This window comes from Lemur catta, chromosome 3 (assembly GCF_020740605.2).
Source record: "Lemur catta isolate mLemCat1 chromosome 3, mLemCat1.pri, whole genome shotgun sequence".
In the NCBI taxonomy this organism is placed as follows: Eukaryota; Metazoa; Chordata; class Mammalia; order Primates; family Lemuridae; genus Lemur; species Lemur catta.
Window position 1 is genome coordinate 36,158,987 of NC_059130.1, and position 22,730 is coordinate 36,181,716.

The 22,730-nt window shown below is 50.4% G+C and overlaps 1 protein-coding gene across 6 annotated transcripts in view; it reads right to left on the minus strand.

The window, feature by feature from the left end:
* Positions 1 to 450: 450 nt before the first annotated feature.
* FAM163A (family with sequence similarity 163 member A) overlaps positions 451 to 22,730 on the minus strand; it is a 74,651-nt gene continuing 52,371 nt past the window's right edge. For 2 of the 6 annotated variants that reach the window (XM_045547246.1, XM_045547243.1), the window contains 5 exons: positions 11,374 to 11,486; positions 9,015 to 9,102; positions 5,045 to 5,066; positions 4,243 to 4,357; positions 451 to 3,608 (listed from right to left, as the gene is read on the minus strand). In XM_045547246.1, coding sequence (XP_045403202.1) covers positions 3,195 to 3,608; positions 4,243 to 4,335 — 507 coding nt within the window. In that variant the 5' untranslated portion in view covers positions 4,336 to 4,357; positions 5,045 to 5,066; positions 9,015 to 9,102; positions 11,374 to 11,486 and the 3' untranslated portion in view covers positions 451 to 3,194. Of the gene's footprint in view, positions 3,609 to 4,242; positions 4,358 to 5,044; positions 5,067 to 9,014; positions 9,103 to 11,373; positions 12,464 to 13,684; positions 14,216 to 22,730 lie in introns of those variants that run through there. The other 4 variants (XM_045547244.1, XM_045547245.1, XM_045547248.1 and 1 more) reach the window with 4 other exon arrangements.

The window sequence follows — 22,730 nt, forward strand, 5'->3', positions numbered from 1 at the left end:
TGCTGTCCCAGCTCCCTCCTCTTCCCTGCCTTTCCCCAGGACAAAGGGCTGGCTGTGTGACACTCTGAGTCTCCAGAGAGTTGGCCTGACCCAGGGCTATGCAGATGGGGAAAACTGCAGGCCCAGAAGGTAAGGGAGCCTGTCCCTAAGGGCCACTTCCCCTCAGGGGGCAGCAGCAGATACACTTCAGATCTCCTTTCCCAAGGACACATCTTCCCAGGGAGTGAACTCCATATGAGGCAATGGGGGTGCCGGCAACAAGGTGGAGGGATTCGTTAACATGAAGGCAGGAGAGGAGAGGAAGCTGGTAGATTTTGGTGTTGGGAACGAATATTCTGGGTGTTGAAAAGGAGTATTTTCTCTCAAACCCATGCCCAACTGCCTCCTCCCCAGGTGAAGAATGAAGGCTCCTGTGGGATTTGTATTTCAAATTCTTCATTTATTTTGACATTCACTTGGTTGCCACTCCAAGTTATCAAAGATGCAAGACAAGAAATCTGTAGAGGGAGTAGTGAGGGGGAGATGGAGGAAGATGGCGGAGAGAACAGAGTGTCCCCTGCCCTCCTCCAGGAAGATCCTGGATAAGGTGCTGTTGGAAACACGTACAAATGGTTTCCCATAGTACAGATGCCACAGCTGGAACGGACAGTGCGGCTGAACCGGCAGCTTCCTTTTCCACAGCGCAGGCGCTGCAGCTGCAGCCAGGCGGGCAGCGGTCCTGAGGCTGGGCGGGAGCCCATGCCCTGAGCAAGGTGGGCTGCGCAGGGAACAGCTCCAGCCCACAGTCTCTCCAATGCCCTGACTCTGATTTTGATTTGTGGGCTGGCGGCATTCAGAGGAAACAGGATTGCATAGGATGCTTTGTACTCCGGGACTCTGATAGATCAGGGGCAAGAAGCAGGTGATTGATAGTTAACTGGGTTGTCTCGATTAAATCAGGACAGGTACAATGACATTGACACAGCTGCTGTGGGATTCCAGGGGAGCAAGGCACTGGGGCTGGTTTGTCAGGAAGTGGGAGCACTGCCAGGCCCAGCAGCCCACTGGGGGTCGGGGGTTGCACTTGGCCCAGTGAGGGCCGGTGGTGGGCTGGGGTATGTTAAAGCTGCACTGGGAGGCAGATCTCATGACCCCCCCCCCCCGCCCCCCCGCCTTAGAGCTGCTTCTTGGTGCAAGAGAAGTGTTGCCATTTGAGGTCACTCAGTGGGAAGATCAGCTGAACATGTTTGCTTTTTCACTGACAGTTAAAATTGTTTTGCTGCTACTCTTGTGTTTTATTGTGGTCTTTCATCCCTCAACAAGCATCCCCGCACACAGGGTCAGACAGCTGGCGAGTACATCCAGCCCCTGCCAGGACTAGGGCAGGAGGGAGTGGCCAGGCTGGCGTATCTCTTAGGAAGTCCTTGCTTTGTGGAGCACTAAAGGCCCTTAGAGTCCATCTGGGCAAACCTCGCTTCCTTGGAGAAAATGGAGTGTCAGAGAAGATAAGTGACTGGTCCTAGAGCTAGTGAGTGACTAAAATGTGACTAGAGCCCAGGTTGTCTGCTTCTCAACCCAGGGCACTTTAATTCCAGATTGAGATGCAAAGTGACAAGTTGAACAGGGTTATGCAAAAGGTGTCCAATCCCTTTCCCATCCCCTCTCCCTCACTGCACCCTGCCCTTTGTCAAATGCAAAAATCAAGATTTCAGCAGAGGGGCCAGCCCTTTCCCTGCTTCTCCCCCTGTAGCATTCAGTGACTCAGGAGTGGGTGGGGTTAGCTATACCCTGGGAGGAGAGGGGCAGCTCCTGTAGAGGCAACTGGAAAACTCATCAGGCAAACTTACTCAACAAGCATAAGGCCACTGCCGAGTTCTAAGTGGGGCGTGGGAGTTGGACATGGGGTCAGAGTGAGACAGCAATACGTGGCCATCACCAGGAGGCTGGAGAGCAGGGTGGCCAAGGAAAGGCAGCGAGCATGGAATCCAGTGGCTGAGTCACATCCCTCCAATCCTCAGGACTGGGGGCTGTTGCTCCTGGTGGGGTGGTGAGGTCCTGCTCTATGGTGTCATGGGTGGAGGCCCAAGTAGAACACCAGCCTCTAGAGGAGCTTAAGTGGCTTCAGCTGCTGTAGCATCACCCCATGAAGAGCCCACGCTCCTCCTGTTTACCAACCAGCTGGTTGCCATGGGCTTTGCCATGTTGATCACCTTTTGTTCATGCTGTCTGCGGGTCAGACTTTTCTTTCTAGATGGCACATCTGAGACCCTTCCACTCTGCAGCCTGAACGTGTCTGCTGCACGAACACACCCTCCCAGGCCTGCGTCCATGCACACTGCTCAGCGTGGTGGACCAGGGCCCAGAGACCATCACTGAGATCTCCTTTAAGCTACTAGGACTCTAGCAACAAAACTTGAAAAAGCTTCTCCAGCAGGGGGCAGCTGGTTCCTAAGGCAGAGAAAGGATTTTTAGGAAGATAAGGTTAGACAGTCACTTTTTGGAGCAGTCTCCACAAATAACCTCAGGCCATGGCCTTTAAAGTCAACTCAAGGCATTCCATGAGGAAGGGGGCAGATGGAGATGTGGTACATTCAGGAATCAATGTCCTTATGAGAGCAGCTATGGTGCAGCAGTGTCTATGGGAACCCAAGTACAAAACTAGATTGTGAATTAGCTCTGGGATTCGTTTTAGCAAGTGAGTCCTGAAGAAGTCCCTTTACCATGCCTTCCCTTCTCTTCTCAAATTCTGGAATGTCTTAGTTCTCACTTCTCCTCTTCCCCTTTGTCCCTCTTTCTTCTGGGCATGGACACTTCATCTCCCAAGGACTCTGGAAGCCTCCAGAGCCTGTGCTTAGCTTTCCCTGGTGCTCCTTGTCCAAGCCCAGCACAGGCAGGGGCTTGGGGACGCTGCAACAGGCTGTGGTCATGCCGGGTCGTGCTGGGCTGCCAGGGCACGTCCCAACCGAGAAACTGGCAAGGCTGCAGACTCACCGTATGAGGCCCACCCCCGACCTGGGCCACAGGCTTGGAGCCAGGCCTGTCCTGGTTCTCAATGCACTGAAAAGCTTGAGTCCTGGTGAGCCCTCCACTGTGGAGCAAGAAAAGCCAAAGAAGCAGAGGCGACCCCTGTGGGGCTGTTGGAGGGCCACCCACTGCCTGCTTCCCCCTGCCGGGGCAGCAGCGTGGTGTGTGTGTGTGGTCAGAGGTGGAAGGGGTTACACGTCTGTACTAATAGCCCTTGGATTGGTGAAGGCCTCACGCCTGGAGCCTGGCCAGGTCACCGGGTAACTCTGGGGTGCTGCCAATTTGAGGGATGCGGGACCCCCGTCTTTGTAGTATGTAGGGGCAAAGGAGAGCCTCTCACCTCCACCCCCGTTGGGCACCATGTCAGCCGTCCGTATGTAAAAGGGGGAGCTGTATGAGGAGCAGCTGGTGCAGTGGCTCCCTGCCACCCCACATGGCTGGCTGCAGGGCTCGCCAGTGAGAGGCGCCAGGCCGCCTCTGCTGTCCAGTGCTTGGGAGCTGCAGGCATTGCAGCTGGGGCCTCTGGGATGTGCGGGGAGGTCGTGCTCCTGCTGCTCCTCCTCCTCATCTGCATCCTCAGATCCGCTCTTCTTACAGCAGTAGTACTGGGGGAAGGGGAGAGGGATGCTTGAGAGAGGCTGGAGTCTTGCCCCGGCCCGGTGCTTCTGTGTACACACATGCACCCACACCCCTGCTCCACCGAGTCCCTGGGGTGGAGCCCTTTGTTGGTACTGGGGATAAAGCTGAACAGCCGAGGCCCACGTTCTACAAGTACATGTTCCTAGCCTTGCAAGGCCCACATTTTCTTCCCTTGCCCTTCCCTCTACTCCTCCGTGTGTTAACCAGGCTGCAGCTCAGAGGTGAGAGGCAGGAGGTGGAGAGGGAGGGATGTGCACATCATGTTGAGGACAGAGCTGGGGCTGCTGGCAGTGGCTCTCAAGATCTCCCAGGATGGTGTTAGTCCCACCACTCCTGGAGTCCCAGACACACAGGAGACACAACACAATGACCCAGTATGTTGCCAGCATGTTCCCTCTAGGTGCCCCAAAAGGTGCAGGGTGCGGGGGTGCACAGCCCCCTCTGACTGGCCCCAACTCCCAGCCTCCCTGACTCACGCCTCCCACATTCTGTGGCTTTGGGCCCTGTGTGGCCCAAAGTGGTCTCCAGTTTTGGCCTCCTTAACAAGAGTGTGGTTTGCTGCTGGCCCCGCAGCTGTGGCTGCAGGCCCAGGGCACTGACCTGGAGCCTACAGTAGCACAGGACGGCGATGATGCAGAGGAGGATCACCGTAGCCAGGATTCCGCCGGTGATCACGACCGTTCCCGCTGTCATCCGCCCGACGCCCCATCAAACTCTGCAAAGATGTGCATTGGGAGGTGAGGCCCAGCTGTGGCTTCCCCCTGGGCTGGGTTGGGGGAGCCTTCCTGGAACTCTCCACTAGGCTGGAGGCAGGGGACCTGAGAGCAGCAGGGACAGGGAGCCCCTGGGTGGCACTGAGCACTCCCCGGCACATCTCACTGAATCCTCACAATCACCTTTCAGGACAGTTATTAGTTATCCCTACTGTGCATCTGATGAACTGGGGCTGAGATTAACTGGCTGGGATTCCACCCAGCCTGGTTCATCCCAAAGGCTGCGCTCTTTGTCACTGCCCTAAGGGGCACACACACCAATGGTCCCTGAGCCCTTGGCTGGAAGGGACAGGGCCCCAATCTCAAAAGTTCCACTTGGTTCTGCCCTGGCTCAAACTCTCACTTCTTTTGGGGATGTCTCTCCTCTCCTTCAAACCTTCCTGTAAGACAAGGGCAAGGTGAGCCCCAAGGCAGCTCCTGACAGCTGTGGCCAGGCTGGGGGCTGGTCCTGGCTAATGGGGCTGAGTGAATGGGACAGGGCCAAGCCCTGGGTGTGCGGCTATCCTGGCCTTGGACAGACTCTCCATTCAGGTTAGTGAAGGAGGATTTCTGAGCCTCCCAGGGACCACGGGAACAAGAGGGTGGGGACTTGGCTTCTTGAGGATGGAAGAATAGCTGCGAGCACTTACGTTCAGTAAAGGGAACGGTGACCTGCAAGACAACAAAAGGGACAGAGATGTTGGAAGAAGAGTGGTACCTACCAAATAAGGGCCCAAGGGTTAGAGGATTCCACCCCCACCCTCATCTTGCTTTCCTTTCTGTGTAGTGTATCATTAATAAACCCGGCTGGGTGCGGTGGCTCACGCCTGTAATCCTAGCACTCTGGGAGGCCGAGGCGGGCAGATTGTTTGAGCTCAGGAGTTCGAGACCAGCCTGAGCAAGAGCGAGACCCCGTCTGTACTAAAAATAGAAAGAAATTATACAGACAGCTAAAAACATATATATAGAGAAAAAATTAGCCGGGCATGGTGGTACATGCCTGTAGTCCCAGCTACTTGGGAGGCTGAGGCAGGAGGATTGCTTGAGCCCAGGAGTTTGAGGTTGCTGTGAGCTAGGCTGATGCCACGGAACTCTAGCCCGGGCAACAGAGTGAGACTCTGTCTCAAAAAAATATATAAAATAAAATAAAATGAACCTACAGACCCAGAGTCAGGGCCTCTAGCAATGTCTCCAGCTGCTAGTAGACAGACATTTCACTTGGATGTCCCACTGTCATCTCAAATTCCCCATGACAGGCTAAAATCATCACTCTGCTCACCAAAATGAGCTCCCCACCTCTTACTTCTGTCTCTGTTAGTGGTTCTACCAGGGTGCCCCAAAGGGTTTTGCAGGTTGTTCATGACTCAAAGTGCGATGGGGGCTAGGACCCAGCTGTGCTCTGCCCACAAAGCTGTGTGCCCTCACACGTTCACCAGGTGGAAGGGGAAGGCTTTTCTTCACCCAAAGATACCACACGCCCACACGATGCTCCCAGAGGGAGCACCCACCCAGTGGCACTGTTCCTAACCCACTCGAAGGGGCCATGCAGCTGCACTGCTCGGTGTGGTCTGTGGGCCAGCAGTGTGGGCATCGCCCAGGAGTGTGTTAAATGTGCCTCTCAGGCTCACCACAGGCCTAATCAGTCAGAGTCTGCATTTTCACAAGGTCTTGGGTGATTAATTGGCACATTAGAGTTGCACAAGACCATGGGATGTTCCCCTCATTGCCCAGACTTTAAAATCCTCAAATTCTTCTTTGTTCTTCTGCTCCCCACACCAGTGAAGACTCTTCCACATCTCAAGCCTGCACTTGAGACAAACCGGCCTGGTTTTGTCTCTGAACACCCTTCCTAGAGCTGGCAGTTAAGCCTCTCATCATACCCCTGTGCCCCTCTGTGACTCCAGCGCACCATGCTGCCTGCAGGATGCATTTATCTGGGCACAAAACTTTAGATGGAGCTGCAAAGGCTTTGCCCTCCCCCCTTCCCTGCAGCTCACCACCCATTTATCTTCCCCCTCACCTTCCACTGTTCCCCTACACGGACCCTCTGCCCCACTGCCCCACCGGGCAGTCCCAGTTCTTAAGAAGCCTGTAGCCTAGTGATGAAGAGACACAGGTGTGCTACATGACACTGCATGACACATGCAGTCACAGAGGCACAGGCCAGGGCTGCAGGGACAGAGGTGGCACAGCTCATTACTGGGGAGAGACATTCCACAGGAGATACTATGTTCCAGCTGAATCCTAAAAGCTGAGTGACCGCTTGTCCGCTAGACGAGGTAGAGAGGGCAGAATGAAGAGTCTAGGGTGTGAAGAACACGGGGACAAGGGTGGCTGTAAGGAATCTGGACAGGCTGGGGCAGGCCTGCGTAGGCATGAAGCTGAAGAGGCTGTAAGCCCAGCAAGGAACTAGGATTTAACTGTCTTGGAGATGACAGGGGTTCCTGAGGGGCTTTCAGTAGGGAAGGTCATGATCCTTCTTTCTCTAGTTAAGTCCTACTCATCCCTGATGCTCTCTCATTTCTGGACTCGTACCACAATGCCTTTCCCCCCTCCATTCTCCAAATCCTATCTTGGTGGGGTAAGAGTTAGCTTTACATGTGGAAAAATCTTGACTCTTCCACTAAATTATAAGTCTTTTGGGATCGGGGGTTGTGAGTCATACTGCGTCCTATCCCCCTGCAGCATTACACACCATGCCTGGCACGTGGTGCTCAGTGCTGGCGTGGTCGTCATCCAGCTCCGCGGCAGTTAGGCACAGGCCTGGCAGGCACGACTCCGACGCACCACCAGGGGGCAAAAGTCGCGGCTCTCAGCTCAGTCCCAGCCGCAGACTGGGGCGCCCCTGCCCAGACCAGCCCGACTCTGCCCCGGCCACGGCGGGCCATGCTTTAGGGGCTCCGGGGGCATCTGGGGAGGGCATGCGCTCTCCCCGCAGCACCTTCCCGCTTCCTGGCGCGCTCCTGCCGAGGGCTGCGTGGGGGACAGAGCCCGGGGCATGGCCTGAGGCGGAGGCAGCGGGGACCCCCCCTCCAGAAAGGCGCGGCCTTGTCCCCCAGGACGTGCCCAGGAAGGCGGAGACGGGATTCTGGAGAAGCCAGGGAGGAACCGCACGCTGCCCCCGTCCGGCTCGCCTCTGCTGCGCGGTGGCGGACAGGCGCGGGGGCGCCGCGGTGCCGGGGGCTGCAGGCTCAGGGTGGAGGCCCAGAAAACTCAGCTCTCCCGTACACCTCTCTTTTCCCTCCCAGGTGTGACTGTGAGGCATCATCATCAAGTATCAACTCTTTTCGTCAGAGTTACCAAGTGTGATTGTGAGGAAAAAGTGAGACGTATGTATGAATTCTTTGCAAACTCTAAAAAACCCTATGAACATGGTTATTTGTGGAGAAAAGGAAGGCCCAGACGTTTGTGTCTGCTTAAGTCTGGCCTTAAAATCATAAGCCAGAAAGGTGTGTGTAAAGGGTGTGAACTGAACTGACCAGCTCTCAACCAGTTTCCCCAAGGGCCCAGTACTGCTGGTACAATTTGGTATTTCAATTCCTACATTCAGGGATTCTATTATTTCAGGTGGGCTCATTTTCCCTTTGTGTCTGGATACAAATGCTGACAACAACTCCCTGCACCTGAACAGCACCCCACAATTTACAAAGGGCTCCATCTGTATTCCCTCCTCTGGTGGGTAGGCTTCGAGATGGCCCCAAATGCTCCCTGCCTCCTGGCATTGTGCCCTCTGTACCCCCTCCCCTGACCATGGGTGCAACATGTGACTTGCTTCTAACCAATGGAATACAGGAAAGGAAATGGGATGTCACTTCCATGAATAGCTTATGTAAGATTCTGGCCTCTCTCTTGCTAGCCAGTGCTCTCCCTGGCTAGTTTTGATGCATCAAGTTGCCGTGTCTGGGAGGTGCATGTGACAGAACTGAGGGAGCATCTGGCTAACTGCCATCTAGGGACTGAGGTCCTCAATCCAGCTGCTCAATGGCTACTGAACAAACACATAAAAGAGAGTGGAAGATCCTTTTCCAGTTGGGCTTTCAGATGAAATTGCAACCCCAGCTGAGACTCTGCAGCAGTGGACCCAACCAGCCATGCCTGTTGACTCCTGACCCACAGAAACTCCAAGACAGTCAATGTGTGTTGTTTTAAGCTGCTAAGTTTATAGTAGTTTGTTATGCAGCAAAACATAACTAATACACTTCCCTGAACCTTAAAAAAACCCCACAAAATGGGGCTCCACAATGTAGGAGGGGAAGCCAGACCATTAAGTAATTTGCCTAAAGTCATAGGATAGCAAAATTGTCTGAGTCAGGATGCAAGGGCCAGTACTGTGGAGTTGCCACCATACCAGCTGCCTCTCGAGTGGCTTCCTGAGAACAGAAGAAAGCAGTCTCCATGCTCCCATCATGGTCCTAGCAGATCTGGGACAGAAAGATTTAGTGGTGGCCAACTCAGGGGCTGGGGTCAGCCAAAGAGGACAAAGCTGATGTTCACCAAAGAATCCCTAGGGCCTGCCCTCGGTGACCAGGACTTTCTGAAGCTCCTTACTCACCCAGGGCCCAGACACCCTTTCCCAGGTTGGGGTGGGGAGGGATGGGTCGGCCTGGGCCTTACACTTACGGGAAACAGCCAGAGTGGTGGCTCAGTCACGCAGGTTGCGCCTGAGCATACAGCAGTTGGGGGTGCATCATGGCCAAGGCGTCAGTCCCTGCCAGAGAAAAGAGGGGAGGATCAGTGAGGCCTGGACAGGGAGTCTGAGAGGGCAGACAGGCTCGGGCCTGCACCTGCTGTGACCCTGTGGACTCTAGAGTGGAAGTTTCCAAAGGGGTTTGCTTCCTGACCTCTGCAGCTGCCTTGATCTGCGCAGCCTAAGAACCTGAGGACAGATCTCTAAGGTCACGTGTTCTCGTGTCCTGGTCTCCCTCCCTCAGTGCTGCTGTCTGGGAAGTAAGGCTGCACCAGAGAACTCAGATCAGACCCCAGTTGAGGTGTCCTTGGGGCCTGTGTGACTGATCCCTCTCTCTGGCCCCACATATCTCTTTCCCATTCCATTCCCCACTCTTCCCTGGGCTCGTCCATTATTCCCAATGTCTGGCACTGCATACTCCCTTCCCGCACTCTGAGATCCTGACTTCCATTAGGCCAGACACATCAACAGTGGGACGCCTGAGTTCAGGCTGCCCTGCTGAGGGAGAGGGAGGTGGGACCCTCCCGAGACATCTAGGAACTCAGTGTAGGCTAATTATTGGGGGTCTCTTTAAGTTCTTTAAATACCCACTCCACATTATTTAGAAGAGTTTGGGCCTTATGCTGGGGAAGGGAGGGAGAGGACAGTTGCCTCAGTGGTCCTGAGGAGTGGAGGCTTCTAGGGTGTGTGTCTGCACTGGGGAGGGAACCCAGCCATTAACCACATCCAAAGAGTCACTTGCCAAGGGGACAGGGCTGACCATTTCTGGGTTCTTGGCCTCGGCCAGAAGCTGGAGGTCAAAGGACAGACATTGGAGTGTGTCAAGGAGTGGTGCTTGTCTGAGTCTAGCAGGTCTCGGGAGCAGACCTCTGGGGGAAATTGAGAAGGCGGCAGAGTGACTGCACGACAGAGCAGCCCTGTGTCCACGGTCACCTCCCTTCTAGATCTGGCCATAATGCTGTCTCCTGGCTCTTGCTTGGGCGTTCAGGGCACTCAGGCTCTTTTTTCCCAAAGATGTTCTCACTCTCATTAAACTGTAAGTTACCCAGGACTGAGTGTTAGGGCATGGTTCTTCCTACACAAGCTTTGACTGATGTGCCAAAAGAGAAACCGGAAGGCCAAAGTAAGCTTGGGACAGATCCCGCCCGCCTGGCAGTGTGCAGTCTGTATAGTGGAAACATAAGAACATCCGTGTCAGGATCTGTGGATGCTTCTACCTATTCTGTAAAATACAGATGTGACAATAATTTGGTGAAGGGCTGGTAAGGAAGATTTCTGAGGTGAGAGCTGTTGGCTGAGCTACAAATCCCAAGAGAGGAGGGCCATGGGGCTGCCCATCTTGAGTCCTGTCTCAGTGCCAGTGGTGGGTTGGGAAGACTTCAACTGAAGAGGCTGGGGGTGGTCTTCAGATGCTCAGGGGCTGAACAAGGGGTTGCAGGAGACCCTTGGAATAGAGATGTGGTGCTTAACACTGTTAAACTGAGAGTGTTGATTATTACTCATTATTATGCCTGCTAATTTTTGAGTTGAGACTGTATAACAAAGTAACCATGAGACTATCACCTAAGAGTGGATGAAAATGCAATGGATTGACCCAAGTTTTTTTCTAGGGGCAGGGGAAGATTTTTCCCACTGAATATATTTTAAAAGTAAAGGGACAAAGAAAAAAAATTAAAGTTGCTTTTTGAACACAAGTAATGCAATATGCTTCTTTAACATATCAGTTACTTATAGAAAAATGACCCATAGAAATGTAAGGACTCCCAATATCTTTTTTTCTAGATGAAGAAACCGAGTTCAGAGAGGATAAGTGACTTGCTTAACATACATAGCAGGCCGGGTGCGGTGGCTCACGCCTGTAATCCTAGCACTCTGGGAGGCAGAGGCGGGTGGATTGCTCGAGGTCAGGAGTTCAAGACCAGCCTGAGCGAGACCCCGTCTCTACTAAAAATAGAAAGAAATTATCTGGCCAACTAAAAAATATATATAGAAAAAAAAAATTAGCCGGGCATGGTGGCGCATGCCTGTAGTCCCAGCTACTGGGGAGGCTGAGGCAGTAGCATCACTTAAGCCCAGGAGTTTGAGGTTGCTGTGAGCTAGGCTGATGCCACGGCACTCACTCTAGTCCGGGTAACAAAGTGAGACTCTGTCTCAAAAAAAAAAAAAAAAAAAACAAACATACATAGTAAGATACAGATGGAGTCACAGAGGCACTGAGAGTGGAGCCCCCTGGCCCCAGGCTAGGGCCCTGCCATTAGATGCTGTCCCTACTTCCAGAAGATCTATACTTACTTCATCAGGAGCTAAGGTGTCCCGGAAGTAGGGCTTCTCAAACTGGCTGGATGGTAACAGTCACCTGAGCCACGGGTTAAGCACTGGAGCCTCCAGATGTGCTGAAGCAGCACCTGCAGGGGTGGGGCCCGGGAATCCACACTGTTAACAGGTGTGAGTCCCACCATCTGGCCCTTTTGAGAAATGATGCGAGAATGAAGATCTTTGGCAGGATTTCAATCTGGAGGCAGCAGGGGAGGGGGTGACCTTGCAGAGCCTGTGGCATTATCTGGTGCCCACCACAAGACTGGCTCTGGGTTCTATGTCCTTGGGGCAAGGGAGCCAGAAGTCAGGAGGAGGAGGACGGAAGCCTGAGAAGAACCAAAGGTGTGTGGTGTTAGCCTGGGTGGGATGGAGCAAACAAAGTGGTCAGAAGAGGGGACGTTAAAGGCCATTTCTCCAGCAGGAGCAGAGGCTGGGCACTAAAAGCCACTCGGATAGAATGTATTGGGAAATGGGCCCCTCATCCCCACAGGGCCAGGGGTCTCTGCTGTCTCTGAAGGCCCCTCTGTCTCTAGTGGCTTCAGCCTCACTGCAGCAAGGTCACCTCGCCTCACTGCCTGGATGAATACCAGCAGGAGACGCCAGCCATAGCTGGCACCAGCATGTGTAATTAACCATCGACTGCCCCCTGCTCCTTGATCGGCCTCCTTAGGAGCACAAGTTAATTGAGTGGGGCCTAAGCACTGGCTGATCTCAATTTCTTCCAATGCAATTAAGCCTTCTCCAATCACTTATTAACTTGTGAAATTGACACAGCAGGTTAGCAGCCCCAGAGAAGAGGAGAGGTTCTCCCCGCTGTTACCTGTCTTCCTGGATTGCAATCCTCAGCCAAGGCTGGCAGAGGGGCGCTGAGAAGGGGCTCCTTTTACTTTGTATGTATGTCCATTACCAAGGCCTGAGCCCCAGGATGAGGGTTTGAAGAGTGGTGACATGGGTCACTTTGCCCCAGGTGGGTAACAGTGGCAAACAGATGTGTGCTGTTTGAGAAGATACAGGGAATTCTTGCAAATCAAGGAAAAACCCCAAGAACCTCAGTGTAATAATGGGTAATGGACAGGTGGTTTACGAAAGGTGCAGCCCCTAAAGGCTGACTAGCAAATGAAGAGATGCACAAACTCATTAGTAATCTGAGAAACACAAACTGAAACCGTGGTGAGTGCTCACTTTTTACCTGCTGGACTGGCAAAAACTAGAAGCAGGATAATGCTAAGTATGGGTGCAGATGTGGGAACACAGGAGCACTGGTGGTGGGGTGTAGCTAGGGCAGCGCTGAGGGAGCGACCTGGCCCCACTTAGCCGCAGGAAGTACACATATGCCCCATGAAACAGCAATTCTGTGCCTGAGTCTGTGGCCCCCCAATTTCTCCACACAGCCATGAGGGTCATGTGCGAAGATGTTCATTACTGTACCGGGTTGTTTATGGTGGCAGGGAATTGGAGGCAACCTCAGGGATCATCACTGGGGAGTGAAGAGGTAAAATCAGGCAGGTGTGCATCATGGGGGGCAACACAGCTGTTGAAAACAACGGAGCAGACGTACCACAGCAATACGTGGCAACAAGGAGAAATCTCCACACAGTGCCAAGTGAAAAAAACAAAAAAACCCAAACATGAGCTGTATAACAATATAGCTTACATAAATTTAAAATATAAGTATACAGATCAACAATTCACATTTTTCAAGAACATATACCAAAAAACAGATATACATGGCTGCCTGTGGAAGAAGGGGAATGAGAGTGGGAGAAAGAAGGAAAAGAAATAAGAGATGGGCCTTGCACAGAGCAATGATGAAAGACACTGTGCTGTGATCTGAGGATAATTAACTCAGTCTTCTGCCTCTGAGGCCAACTCAAACAAAAGGAGAAAAGAAGGAAGGAGGCTTTCACCTCCCCCAGGGAGCCTTCCATGATCAACTTAATGCTGACGGTTTTTGTTTGGCCTTCCTAAGTCCTGTCTGTCCTCAGGTATCTATTTATTGAGACGCTAGAGTCCTGTGGGTATGTCTGCTTCCTTCCCCAGAGCGTAGGCCATCTGAGGGCATGGAGTTGGAATCTCACATCTTGTCAGGCTCCACGCCAGCTGTCTGGTGTGCTGTGCATTCCAGACACAGGAGCTGCCAGGTCTTGTGGGGAAGTGGCTTTGCATGCAGAGTGCCATCTCCACATGGGGCCTTCCTTTCTGATCTGCTCTGCTATGTGTAGTGGAAAGAGCACTAAGGTAGGAGTCCCAAGATTTGGGTTCAAATTCTATTTTCAATACTCATTACCTGGATGACTTTGGACAATTAATGATCTCCTTAAGGTTCATCTGCAAAACAGAGATAAATCATACACCTTTCTTTACAGGGTGAGGGTTATATGGGAAAATGGGGGGGGGCTGTTATTTAAAATTATGCCCCTTCTAAGGAGTGTAGAAGTTGTCCCAAGAGCCTCAGGGTTCCTGAGGTCCTCTGTGCTGCTGACAGAGGAGACGGCCCTTCGTGCCCACTCTCTTCCCTGGATGAGTTTGGCCACGCTAAGGTTTGGGAGTAGGCCTGGTGTGAGCTGGACCACTCAGCAAACAGAGTAAGAAAAGGGTGTTGGGTGTGGGGTGGCTGGCAGAGCAGAGAGGGTGGGGTGGGGAAGATAGATGAGCCAGAGAACATAGCCGAGGCTGGGATTCTGTCTGGTCTCCTGGCCTGGCAGTTAATCAGTGCAAAAGGCTTTTAGGAATTGGGAGGTCTCTTATTTAATTCTAAGTTCTTTTTTTTTTTTTTTAAATTTCTTTTCTTTTTTTTTTTTTTATTTCAGCTCATCATGGGGGTACATAAGTTCAGGTCATATACATTGTCCATGTCCCGCCCATCCCCCCGAGTCAGAGTCCCAGGCGCGTCCATTCTCATTCTCCAGACAGTGCGCCTGGCACTCATCATGTAGTCATACCTCCATCCCCTCCCCCCCCCACCTCCCCAGGTCTGCACCTTCAAGCATGACCATTCCTCAGAGGGTATGCAACGCACTCATCATGTAGGCATGCACCCATCCCCTCCCCCCACCCCTCATCCCAGTCTGATATCCAATTGGTATCCTTCCCCGATGTACATTTAGGTGATGATCAGGGAAACCAGTTTTCTGGTGAGTACATGTGATGCTTGTTTTTCCATTCTTTGGATACTTCACTTAATATAATGGGTTCCAGCTCTCTCCAGGAGAACCAAAGAGATGTCGTATCATCGTTATTTCTTATAGCTGAGTAGTACTCCATGGTATACATATACCACAGTTTACTAATCCATTCGTGGATTGATGGGCACTTGGGTTGTTTCCACATCTTTGCGATTGTGAATTGTGCTGCTATAAACATTCGGGTACAGGTGTCTTTGTTAAAGAATGACTTTTGTTGTAGTGCTGTTTCCTCAAATGCGAGTGATGGTTTTCCTATCTGCGGCAATCAAATGAAGGGGCTGAGTGCACATCTGGGTGCATATCCGCGGTGTTAGGTTTGTTCCAAGTGGGACCCCGAAAAGTATGTATAGGACAGAATGTGGTCAGTGCAAAACTTAAGCTTGTAAAACAATAGCCGCAGGAGTCTGGAGAATGCCCAGACTTTGTAGATCTGACAGAGGGCTGCAGCCAGCATTCCTTCTCCCTCCTGTCCTGATGGAGACAAAGGCTACCCCTCCCTAGCTCTCTGGATAAGGAGACGCCACAGCAGAAGGATGGATGTGACTGGGGCAGAGGGGTGGTAGGAGTTGATTGTTTGAAGAATTTACTACAAACAGCTGTTCTGCCCACCGTCCTCTGCTGCACGTAGCAGGAAGCAATTCTTCACCTGCCGGTTTGGCCCAGGAACAAAGAACTGAACAGGGCAGGTGGGAGGGAGTCAGCTATCCCTGTTTATAAAAACCCTCACTAAACCCCCTGCTGTGCTGACTCTCTTTTCGGACTCAGCCCACCCGCACCCGGGTGACTAAACCAGCGTGTTGCTCCCACATGGCCTGCGTGTGAAATGTGTCCTTTGGGTCATTGGCTCTTTCCCACGGTGTGTGACGACAAAGCAAGAACTCAGGGGGCACTAGTTTAGAGCAGAGGTGACCATGAGAACGCGATGCTTGAGACAGATTTCAGGCTTTCTATCAGCCCCGTGGTGGGGGTTTGAGCAGGTCCTTTTTAGATCCCGTAGAACACGTGACGCCAGCTTATATCTGAGTTGTGCCTGAGGTGATGCCTGTGAAACTGCTTTGTCATTCCTCTTCCAATCTGCCCTTGACCTGCCGCTGAGATCAGAACATGTCCCTAAGGCTCCTGGTCATGACCTTGACTAGCACTCTGGCTGGGACCTTTTGTCTCAGCATACTCATGGAAACTCTTATTCCCCCTTTGCTGATTCCTCATCTGCTAGTTATTGAGCACGAAGGAAAGTGCTGGGCATGGAGCCCGGCCCAGGGACATGAGATGAGAGGCAGACTGCCCTCGAGGAGCTCACGGGCTAGTGGGTATGGCCTGTCCTCAGGCTTCAAGACCCCCAGATGGGCAGGCCACCGGCAGAAGGCCTGGGGGTGACACTGCAGTCTCTAACAGACCACCAAGGTGCTTGGAGCCCGCACACTCCCTGGAGCAGGCATATCCATCAGGCTCGTTCAGTGTTACCAATAAATGTTTGCTGCAGATAAATGGCAAAAAGCAAGAGGCGCCCTGCTCCTCTCAGCGGAGGAGCTGCCTACATGCTTGATGCCTCTGTCAGGGGCAAGGTGGAGCTCACTGCTTCCCTAATGGGGGTGACACAGAAACAGGCCACTCTGCATGTTCCTTCAGCAAAAGCTACGCTGCTCATGGAAGAAAAGTGGGCACGGCCATGTGGGAGCCCCTGTACTACCACAGCCCGAGAACCTGGCTATGGGCCCCTCAGGCTGCCGAGGGGTTGTGACTTTTGTCTGAAGCCCCATAAGCACGCTGCTTTGTGTCTGCCTCACTCACCAGTGAACTTCTAGCTCCAGAACACAATAGATGCTCAATACACATTTCTCAAACGAAGAAACTAGTGAACAGGTGTGTGCCAAGTTTGTGGGAAGTCTTCCTCATCACCACCTGCCCCCAACACTGCCTACCTGTCCCTGCTGTGGAGCATCACAGGCACCCCAAGACCCACCTGCCCACCTCACAGCCTTCCCTGACCCCTCTGGGCCTCTCAGTTTTGCCTATAGTCCATATGACACAATTGGGATCTAATTATGTGCCATTTTAGATGAGTGTGGACAACTGCACACAGGTAATGCTCATCTCTGTAGCTCTTGAGGTTCTAAATCATGGGTCTGTCTTCTCTGCTTCAGAGAGGCCAGAGCTGAGACCAGTACACTTGTTAAGGGCTTGGTTCACCTTGGACTTGGTTCGTTTCCCTTTCTGCCTTTCATAACAATGTTCATTACCATTCACAGAGTTTCGTATGCTTCATCTTGTTTGACCCCCAGGCATGGCAGTTTTTGATTTCTCTTATTTTTCAGAAAACACTAAGTTCAGGAAGGCCAAAGTGATTTGGCCAAGGTCACACGGCTATTTCCATGACAGCTGGGACACCCTGCACCCACTGTCCTTCCATGACCAGCATTGCTTTTACTATGCAGGGAACATGCCCAGTGGCCCATCTTTGTGTTGCCCAGCTCTCCTGACTCCACATTCAGTGCTCTTTCCTGGCCTAACCATGCAGCCTTAATAGCGGACCATTCCCAGGAGGGATGTGGCGGTGTGGCCCGGTGCTGTGGGATAGTGGCTCACATTTCACAAGGAAGTTGTGCTGCGCCTTATGCCCGGATTTCTCTCATCTGTACTTGATATCTGCCATTGCTTGGAAGGTGTTCTGAGACCCCCAGGCAGCAGCCTCCAGCCCAACGACTGCTAAACAAACTTGTTAGGACAGGCAGAAGCATCTACGGGGCTTGTTTCTCCTCGCTGACAAGATGTCAGCAGACTGGAAGAAATCCAATAAGAACACAGGTCACTGAAGAGGCAGAGAGTTTGCTGTCTGAGGCGGGAGGGAGAGAAGGAGCAGCACAGCACTGGGCTAACAAGATGGCCAGAGGGAGCCAGCTGCAAGGACCAGCCTCAGAACCAGGAGTCTCCAAGCCCAGGGGAGCAGGAAGTGGGAACAGGATTTGAACTAAGGAGTTAAAATCATACCAAAGAAATTTTAGACCAAGTCCAAGGTAAATCTCACAGAAGGACATAAACAAGTGCAACAGGGAGATTTGGAAACTGTCCACCCATGTGGTGTGGGGAGTCTTGGGGGACACTGCTGAGCTGCTGTCTGATCCTTTCTTCCAGCGCAGAGGGCCTGGCCTGTTTATCCCGCCATCAGATCTGGCGGGGCCAGGCTAAGGGCTTGTCCTGAGTGGGACAAGGCAGCTTCAGGGTTTGGAGGCCTTAAAAAAAAGCATCAGGGTTTATTCAGAATCCTCAATCACTTCAAAGAAAATATTCTGAAATGGGTGACAGTGCCCTGAGGAGGACTGCCCAAAACCCAGCGCCAGGTGATCTGGTAAGGCGGGCAGCAGGCCTTCTGCTGAGCACAGGTGGAGGTGGCATTCCCTGGAAAGCCTAGGAAGTGCCTTCAAGAGGGGGCTCCCGAGACGAGGCTGAGGCCGCCCCACACACAGCAGGACCACATGGGGTGCACCCAGCGTGGGAGACAGCAGAATCTGCAAGGAGAGGATCCCATTGGGTCAGAATAGAACTATGCCCTCAGCCGTGGCAGACTGGAGCTCCCACCCTCATTTAGCAAGCTGGAACGGGACACTCACATCCAAACATCACTTATATTCTTAATAATTATACACACATATGCTTATGTCAACGAACATCACAATATATATGGCTCCTAGTCCCCATTATGGACTTGGTAATTCTCAACCAATTCTTTGGGTGTCTTTGTGAAGTTCCAAGTTAAACTCTTAAAAATTGACCTGTTTAACTGAGTCAATATGATGTGTAGAGGGAGCAAAACTAGGGAAACAGCATCTGTATCTCAATGAATTTTTTAATTAATAAATAAAACTTATACATATTTGTGGTATGCAACATGATGTTTTGATATATGTATACATTGTGGAATGGCTAAAGCTAATTAACATACTTCACATAATTTTTTTTTTGTGTTCTGAGAACACTTAAAATGTGCTCTTTTAGCAATTTTCAAGCACACAATATGTTGTCATGAACTATAGTCACCATGCTGTGCAATAGATCTCTTGAACTTATTCCTCCTGTCTCAACAGATCTTATTTCTGAGTTACATACAGTCCTGTGATAGCTTTTAGAGCTGAATCTTTATCACTTTGTACCCTATAGCTGGGGTGAGGGAGGCTTTGACTGATTCTAAACTACAGCTTCTAACTCTTCCCCCAGAAGTGAAGATGAAAGTGGACAGGAGCCTCACGTCCTCCTCCGGCACCTGCAGGCTGAAGGGGTGAAAACTTACCTGTGGGGGAAGCCTCCAGAACAGGATGGGCCAGGTAAGCCTGTTCTAGAGAGCAGGTCAGGTAGGTTAGCAAGAGGGCAACCTCATACTTCATTTATGTAATAGGAAAACACAGCAGGTTAAGATGCAATGTTTATAGCCTTTCCCTTCTACTTTCTGCTAAACTATGTCTACCAGCTCATCTTCTGGGCCGGGCAGATTTGAGTAAAAGGTAAGTTTGGAGGTACCATGCTGTTTGGATTTATCTAAGTTAGCAAGGTCAGAGTAACTGGCCTGGATATGCTTAGACTAAGAGACGAGAGGAGGATACATCAAAGAGCCAGCGTGAGAGGTATTTGAGGAACACTCTGGGGACACTGTAGAGAGGAGACTTTGGGGGTAATCTGTGTGAGATATTGGGAGAGATGGAGATGGGGAAAGAGGATTTTTTTTTAGTCCACTGTAGTAGTAGCAGGGGAAAGAGGATTTTTAAAAATTTTAAAAATATGTTATGAACGAAATTCCTCCCTTTGGGATTTTCCCAAAATCTTCAATAAAAATTTTAATTGCTTTCCAAATATGGTTTGCATATTAGATGTGAGTTTCTTTGAATGAGACACCTTGAAGGGACTGAGCCCACAAGGCAACTTTTTTTTTCCTTTTCTGGGTTATCATTATGAAGAAGGATGACTTGTCCAAAGAATAATAATCAGTAGGAATTATTAGTAACTCTCACAGATAAGAGGATGCCAATTTAGGCAGAGTTGGGAAAAAACAGATCAGCATTCATGAACTTCCTCAATTTTAAGTTTCTGTGTGTGCACTAATGTTTTTCTAGAGAGCGTTTTGTAGCTTTCATCAGATATCAGAGCATTCTGTGACTGTAGAAAGGTCAAGGACCAGTGAATAAGATGATGAGTAGAAAGGAAGTAGCAGAGCAAGGAGATGGCTGAGAAGACAAAAGCAGTAAAATAATAATAACAGGAATGATAATAATAAAGGAGAAAGAACCCTCTTGTGGGACGTACAGGTAGAGGAAGGAAAAATAATTAAACTGAAATCAGTTATGAGTGGCCAAGGCAGGAAGTCACTTCCATAAGAAAAACCAAGCCCAATTAGGGAGTGGAGTATAAAAAGACAAAAGGAGACAGGGGTTTGACAGGAAACATGAAGCGTAAACATTTCTCAAAATGTTCCTATTGGGTCACCCCTCTGGGACCAGCTACCACTGAGCACTCAGCCTGTGGACAGGCCACAGCACTAGCACTGTTGGTGAGAGTACATTTTAGTCTGTTTTCTGCCACAGACTGGGTGATTTATAAAGAACTGAAGTTTATCTGGCTCACAGTTCTGTAGGCTAGGAAGTCCAAGAGCATGGCGCCAGCATCTAGCAAGGCTACCCCATGGCAGAAAGTGAGTGAGCAAGCAAGTGCACAAGACAGAGAGAAAACTGGGGCTGACTTTATCCTTTCACCAGGAGCCCCTCCTGCAGTGATGGCATTGATCCCTTCATGAAGGCAGAGCCCTGCTGGCCTAACCACCTCTTAAAGGCCCAACCTCTTAATACTTTTATAATGGCAATTGAGTTTCCAACACATGAACTTTAGAGGAACACATTCAAACACAGCATTCTGCACCTGGCCCCTGAAATTCATGTCCTTCTCACATGCAAAATATACTAACTTTATCCTAATTCCCAAAAGTCTTGCCTCATTCCAGCATGAACTCAAAAGTCCAAAGTTCGAAGTCTCATCTAAATCAGATATGGGTGAGATTCAAGGCACACTGTATCTTGAGGCAAATTGCCTTCAGCTGTGAGCCTGTGAAATCAAAAGATGTTATCTACTTCCAAAATACAATGATGAGACAGGCATAGGATAGATATTCCCATTCCAAAAGTGAGAAACAGGCAAGAAGAAAAAAGTAACACCACCTGGCTCCCTTCCACCCATGACAATCTCTTTAACAAATGTTCACTTGGCAACACCCTTGGTTTGCTTTCCTAAAGACACCTTTTCACTCTTCACATGGCCAGGCTGAGAATTTGAAATTCTTTCTGTTCTGCTTCTCTTTTAATTATAAATGCTGGCTTTAATTTATGTCTTTCCTTTTGCATCTCACTGCACGCAGTTAAGAGTTGCCATGCAGCAGCCTGAAAGCTGTGCTGCTTTGATATTTATTTCACCAGGTACCCTAGTTCATTGCTCTTAAGTTCTACATTCCATAAAGTACTAAGACATAGACCCAATTTTGCCAAGGCCTCTGCTACTTTATAATAAGGATGGCCTTTACTCCAGTTTCCAATACCTAGTTCCTCAATTCCATCTGAGATCTCATCAGAATGGTCTTTACTCTCCATATTTCTACCAATGTTCTGATCAAACCACTTAAGCAATTTCTAAGAAGATTTAGACTTTACAGCTCTCCCTTTCTTTTGAGCCCTCACCACAAATGCGCTCTGTTCATGGTCATACAGGTTTTTTTTCTAGCCTGCTTCTCCAACTCTCCCAGCCTTTACCCATTACCAAGTTCCAGAGTAGCTTCCAATTTTTCAGGTATTTTCTATAGTAGCAATTCCACTTCTGAGTACCAACTTTTCATCTTAGTCCATTTTCTACTGCTATAACAGAATAATACAGGCTGGGTAATTTATAAAGAGCAGAAGTTTATTTGGCCCACAGTTCTGCAGACTGGGAAGTCCAAGAGAATGGTGCTGGCATCTGGCAAGGTTCATCCCATGGTGGAGGCTGAGAGGGCAAGCGAGCATGAGAGGCAGAGAGTGGATGGGGGCCAAACTTATCCTTCCATCAGAAGCTCATTCCCACAATAACTAACCCACTCTTTTGAAAACAGTATTAATCCACCCCTTCATAAGGGTGGATCCCTCATGGTGGCCTAATCACCTCCTTAAGGTCCCATCTCTTAATACTATTACAATGGCAGTTAAATTTCCAACACACAAATTTTGGGTGGATACATTCAAACCATAGCAGAATGTAAACTGGCAGGGCTGACTTGATGGCACTTTGATAGCACGTATCAAAATTTGAGAGACACATCCACTTTGCGCCAGCCAATTCTACTTCTAAGGCAGTGGTCTCCAACCTTTTTGGCACCAGGGACCAGTTTCATGGAAGACAATTTTTCCAGGGATGGGGGAAGGGTAGGGGAGGCAGAGCTCAGGCAGTGATGTGAGTGACAGGGAGCAGCTGTAAATGGAGATGAAGTTTTGCTCTTGCTCCCTTGCTCGCTGCTCACCTCCTGCTGTGTGCCGCCCTCCCCGACCCCCGCCTACCCTGTTCCTGGATGTCATGAAAGACAATTTTTCCACTGATGAGGCGGCTTACAGAGCTCTGTGGCCCAGTCCCTAACAGGCCATGGATGGGTACCGGTCTGCAGCCCTGGGGTTGGGGACCACAATTCTAAGGAACCCATCTTATAGAAATATATATGTACATAGATACACGTACAAGTACATTCTTGGTAGTATTGTTTTTAATAAAAAATTGCTAAATATTCATCAGCAGAGGAGTAGGTAAATTAAAGTTCTTTTTTTTTTTTTTTTTTTTTTAGTAGAGACGGGTTCTCACTCTTGCTCAGGCTGGTCTGGAACTCTTGAGCTCAAGAGTCCTCTTGCCTTGGCCTCCCAGAGTGCTAGGATTACAGGCGTGAGCCACCATGCCTGGACCATGTAAATTAAAGTTCTTACATGGAATACTAGGCAATTGTTAGAGAGAATGAGATAGATTTCCATTTATAATAAAAATTATGTGTATGAGATTAACACTTAACCTAAAAAACTCTCATACTGTTTGACCTAATATTTCTATTTCTAGAAACATACCCAGAAGGAAATGATCCAAAATAAGGAAAAGGCTAAAATC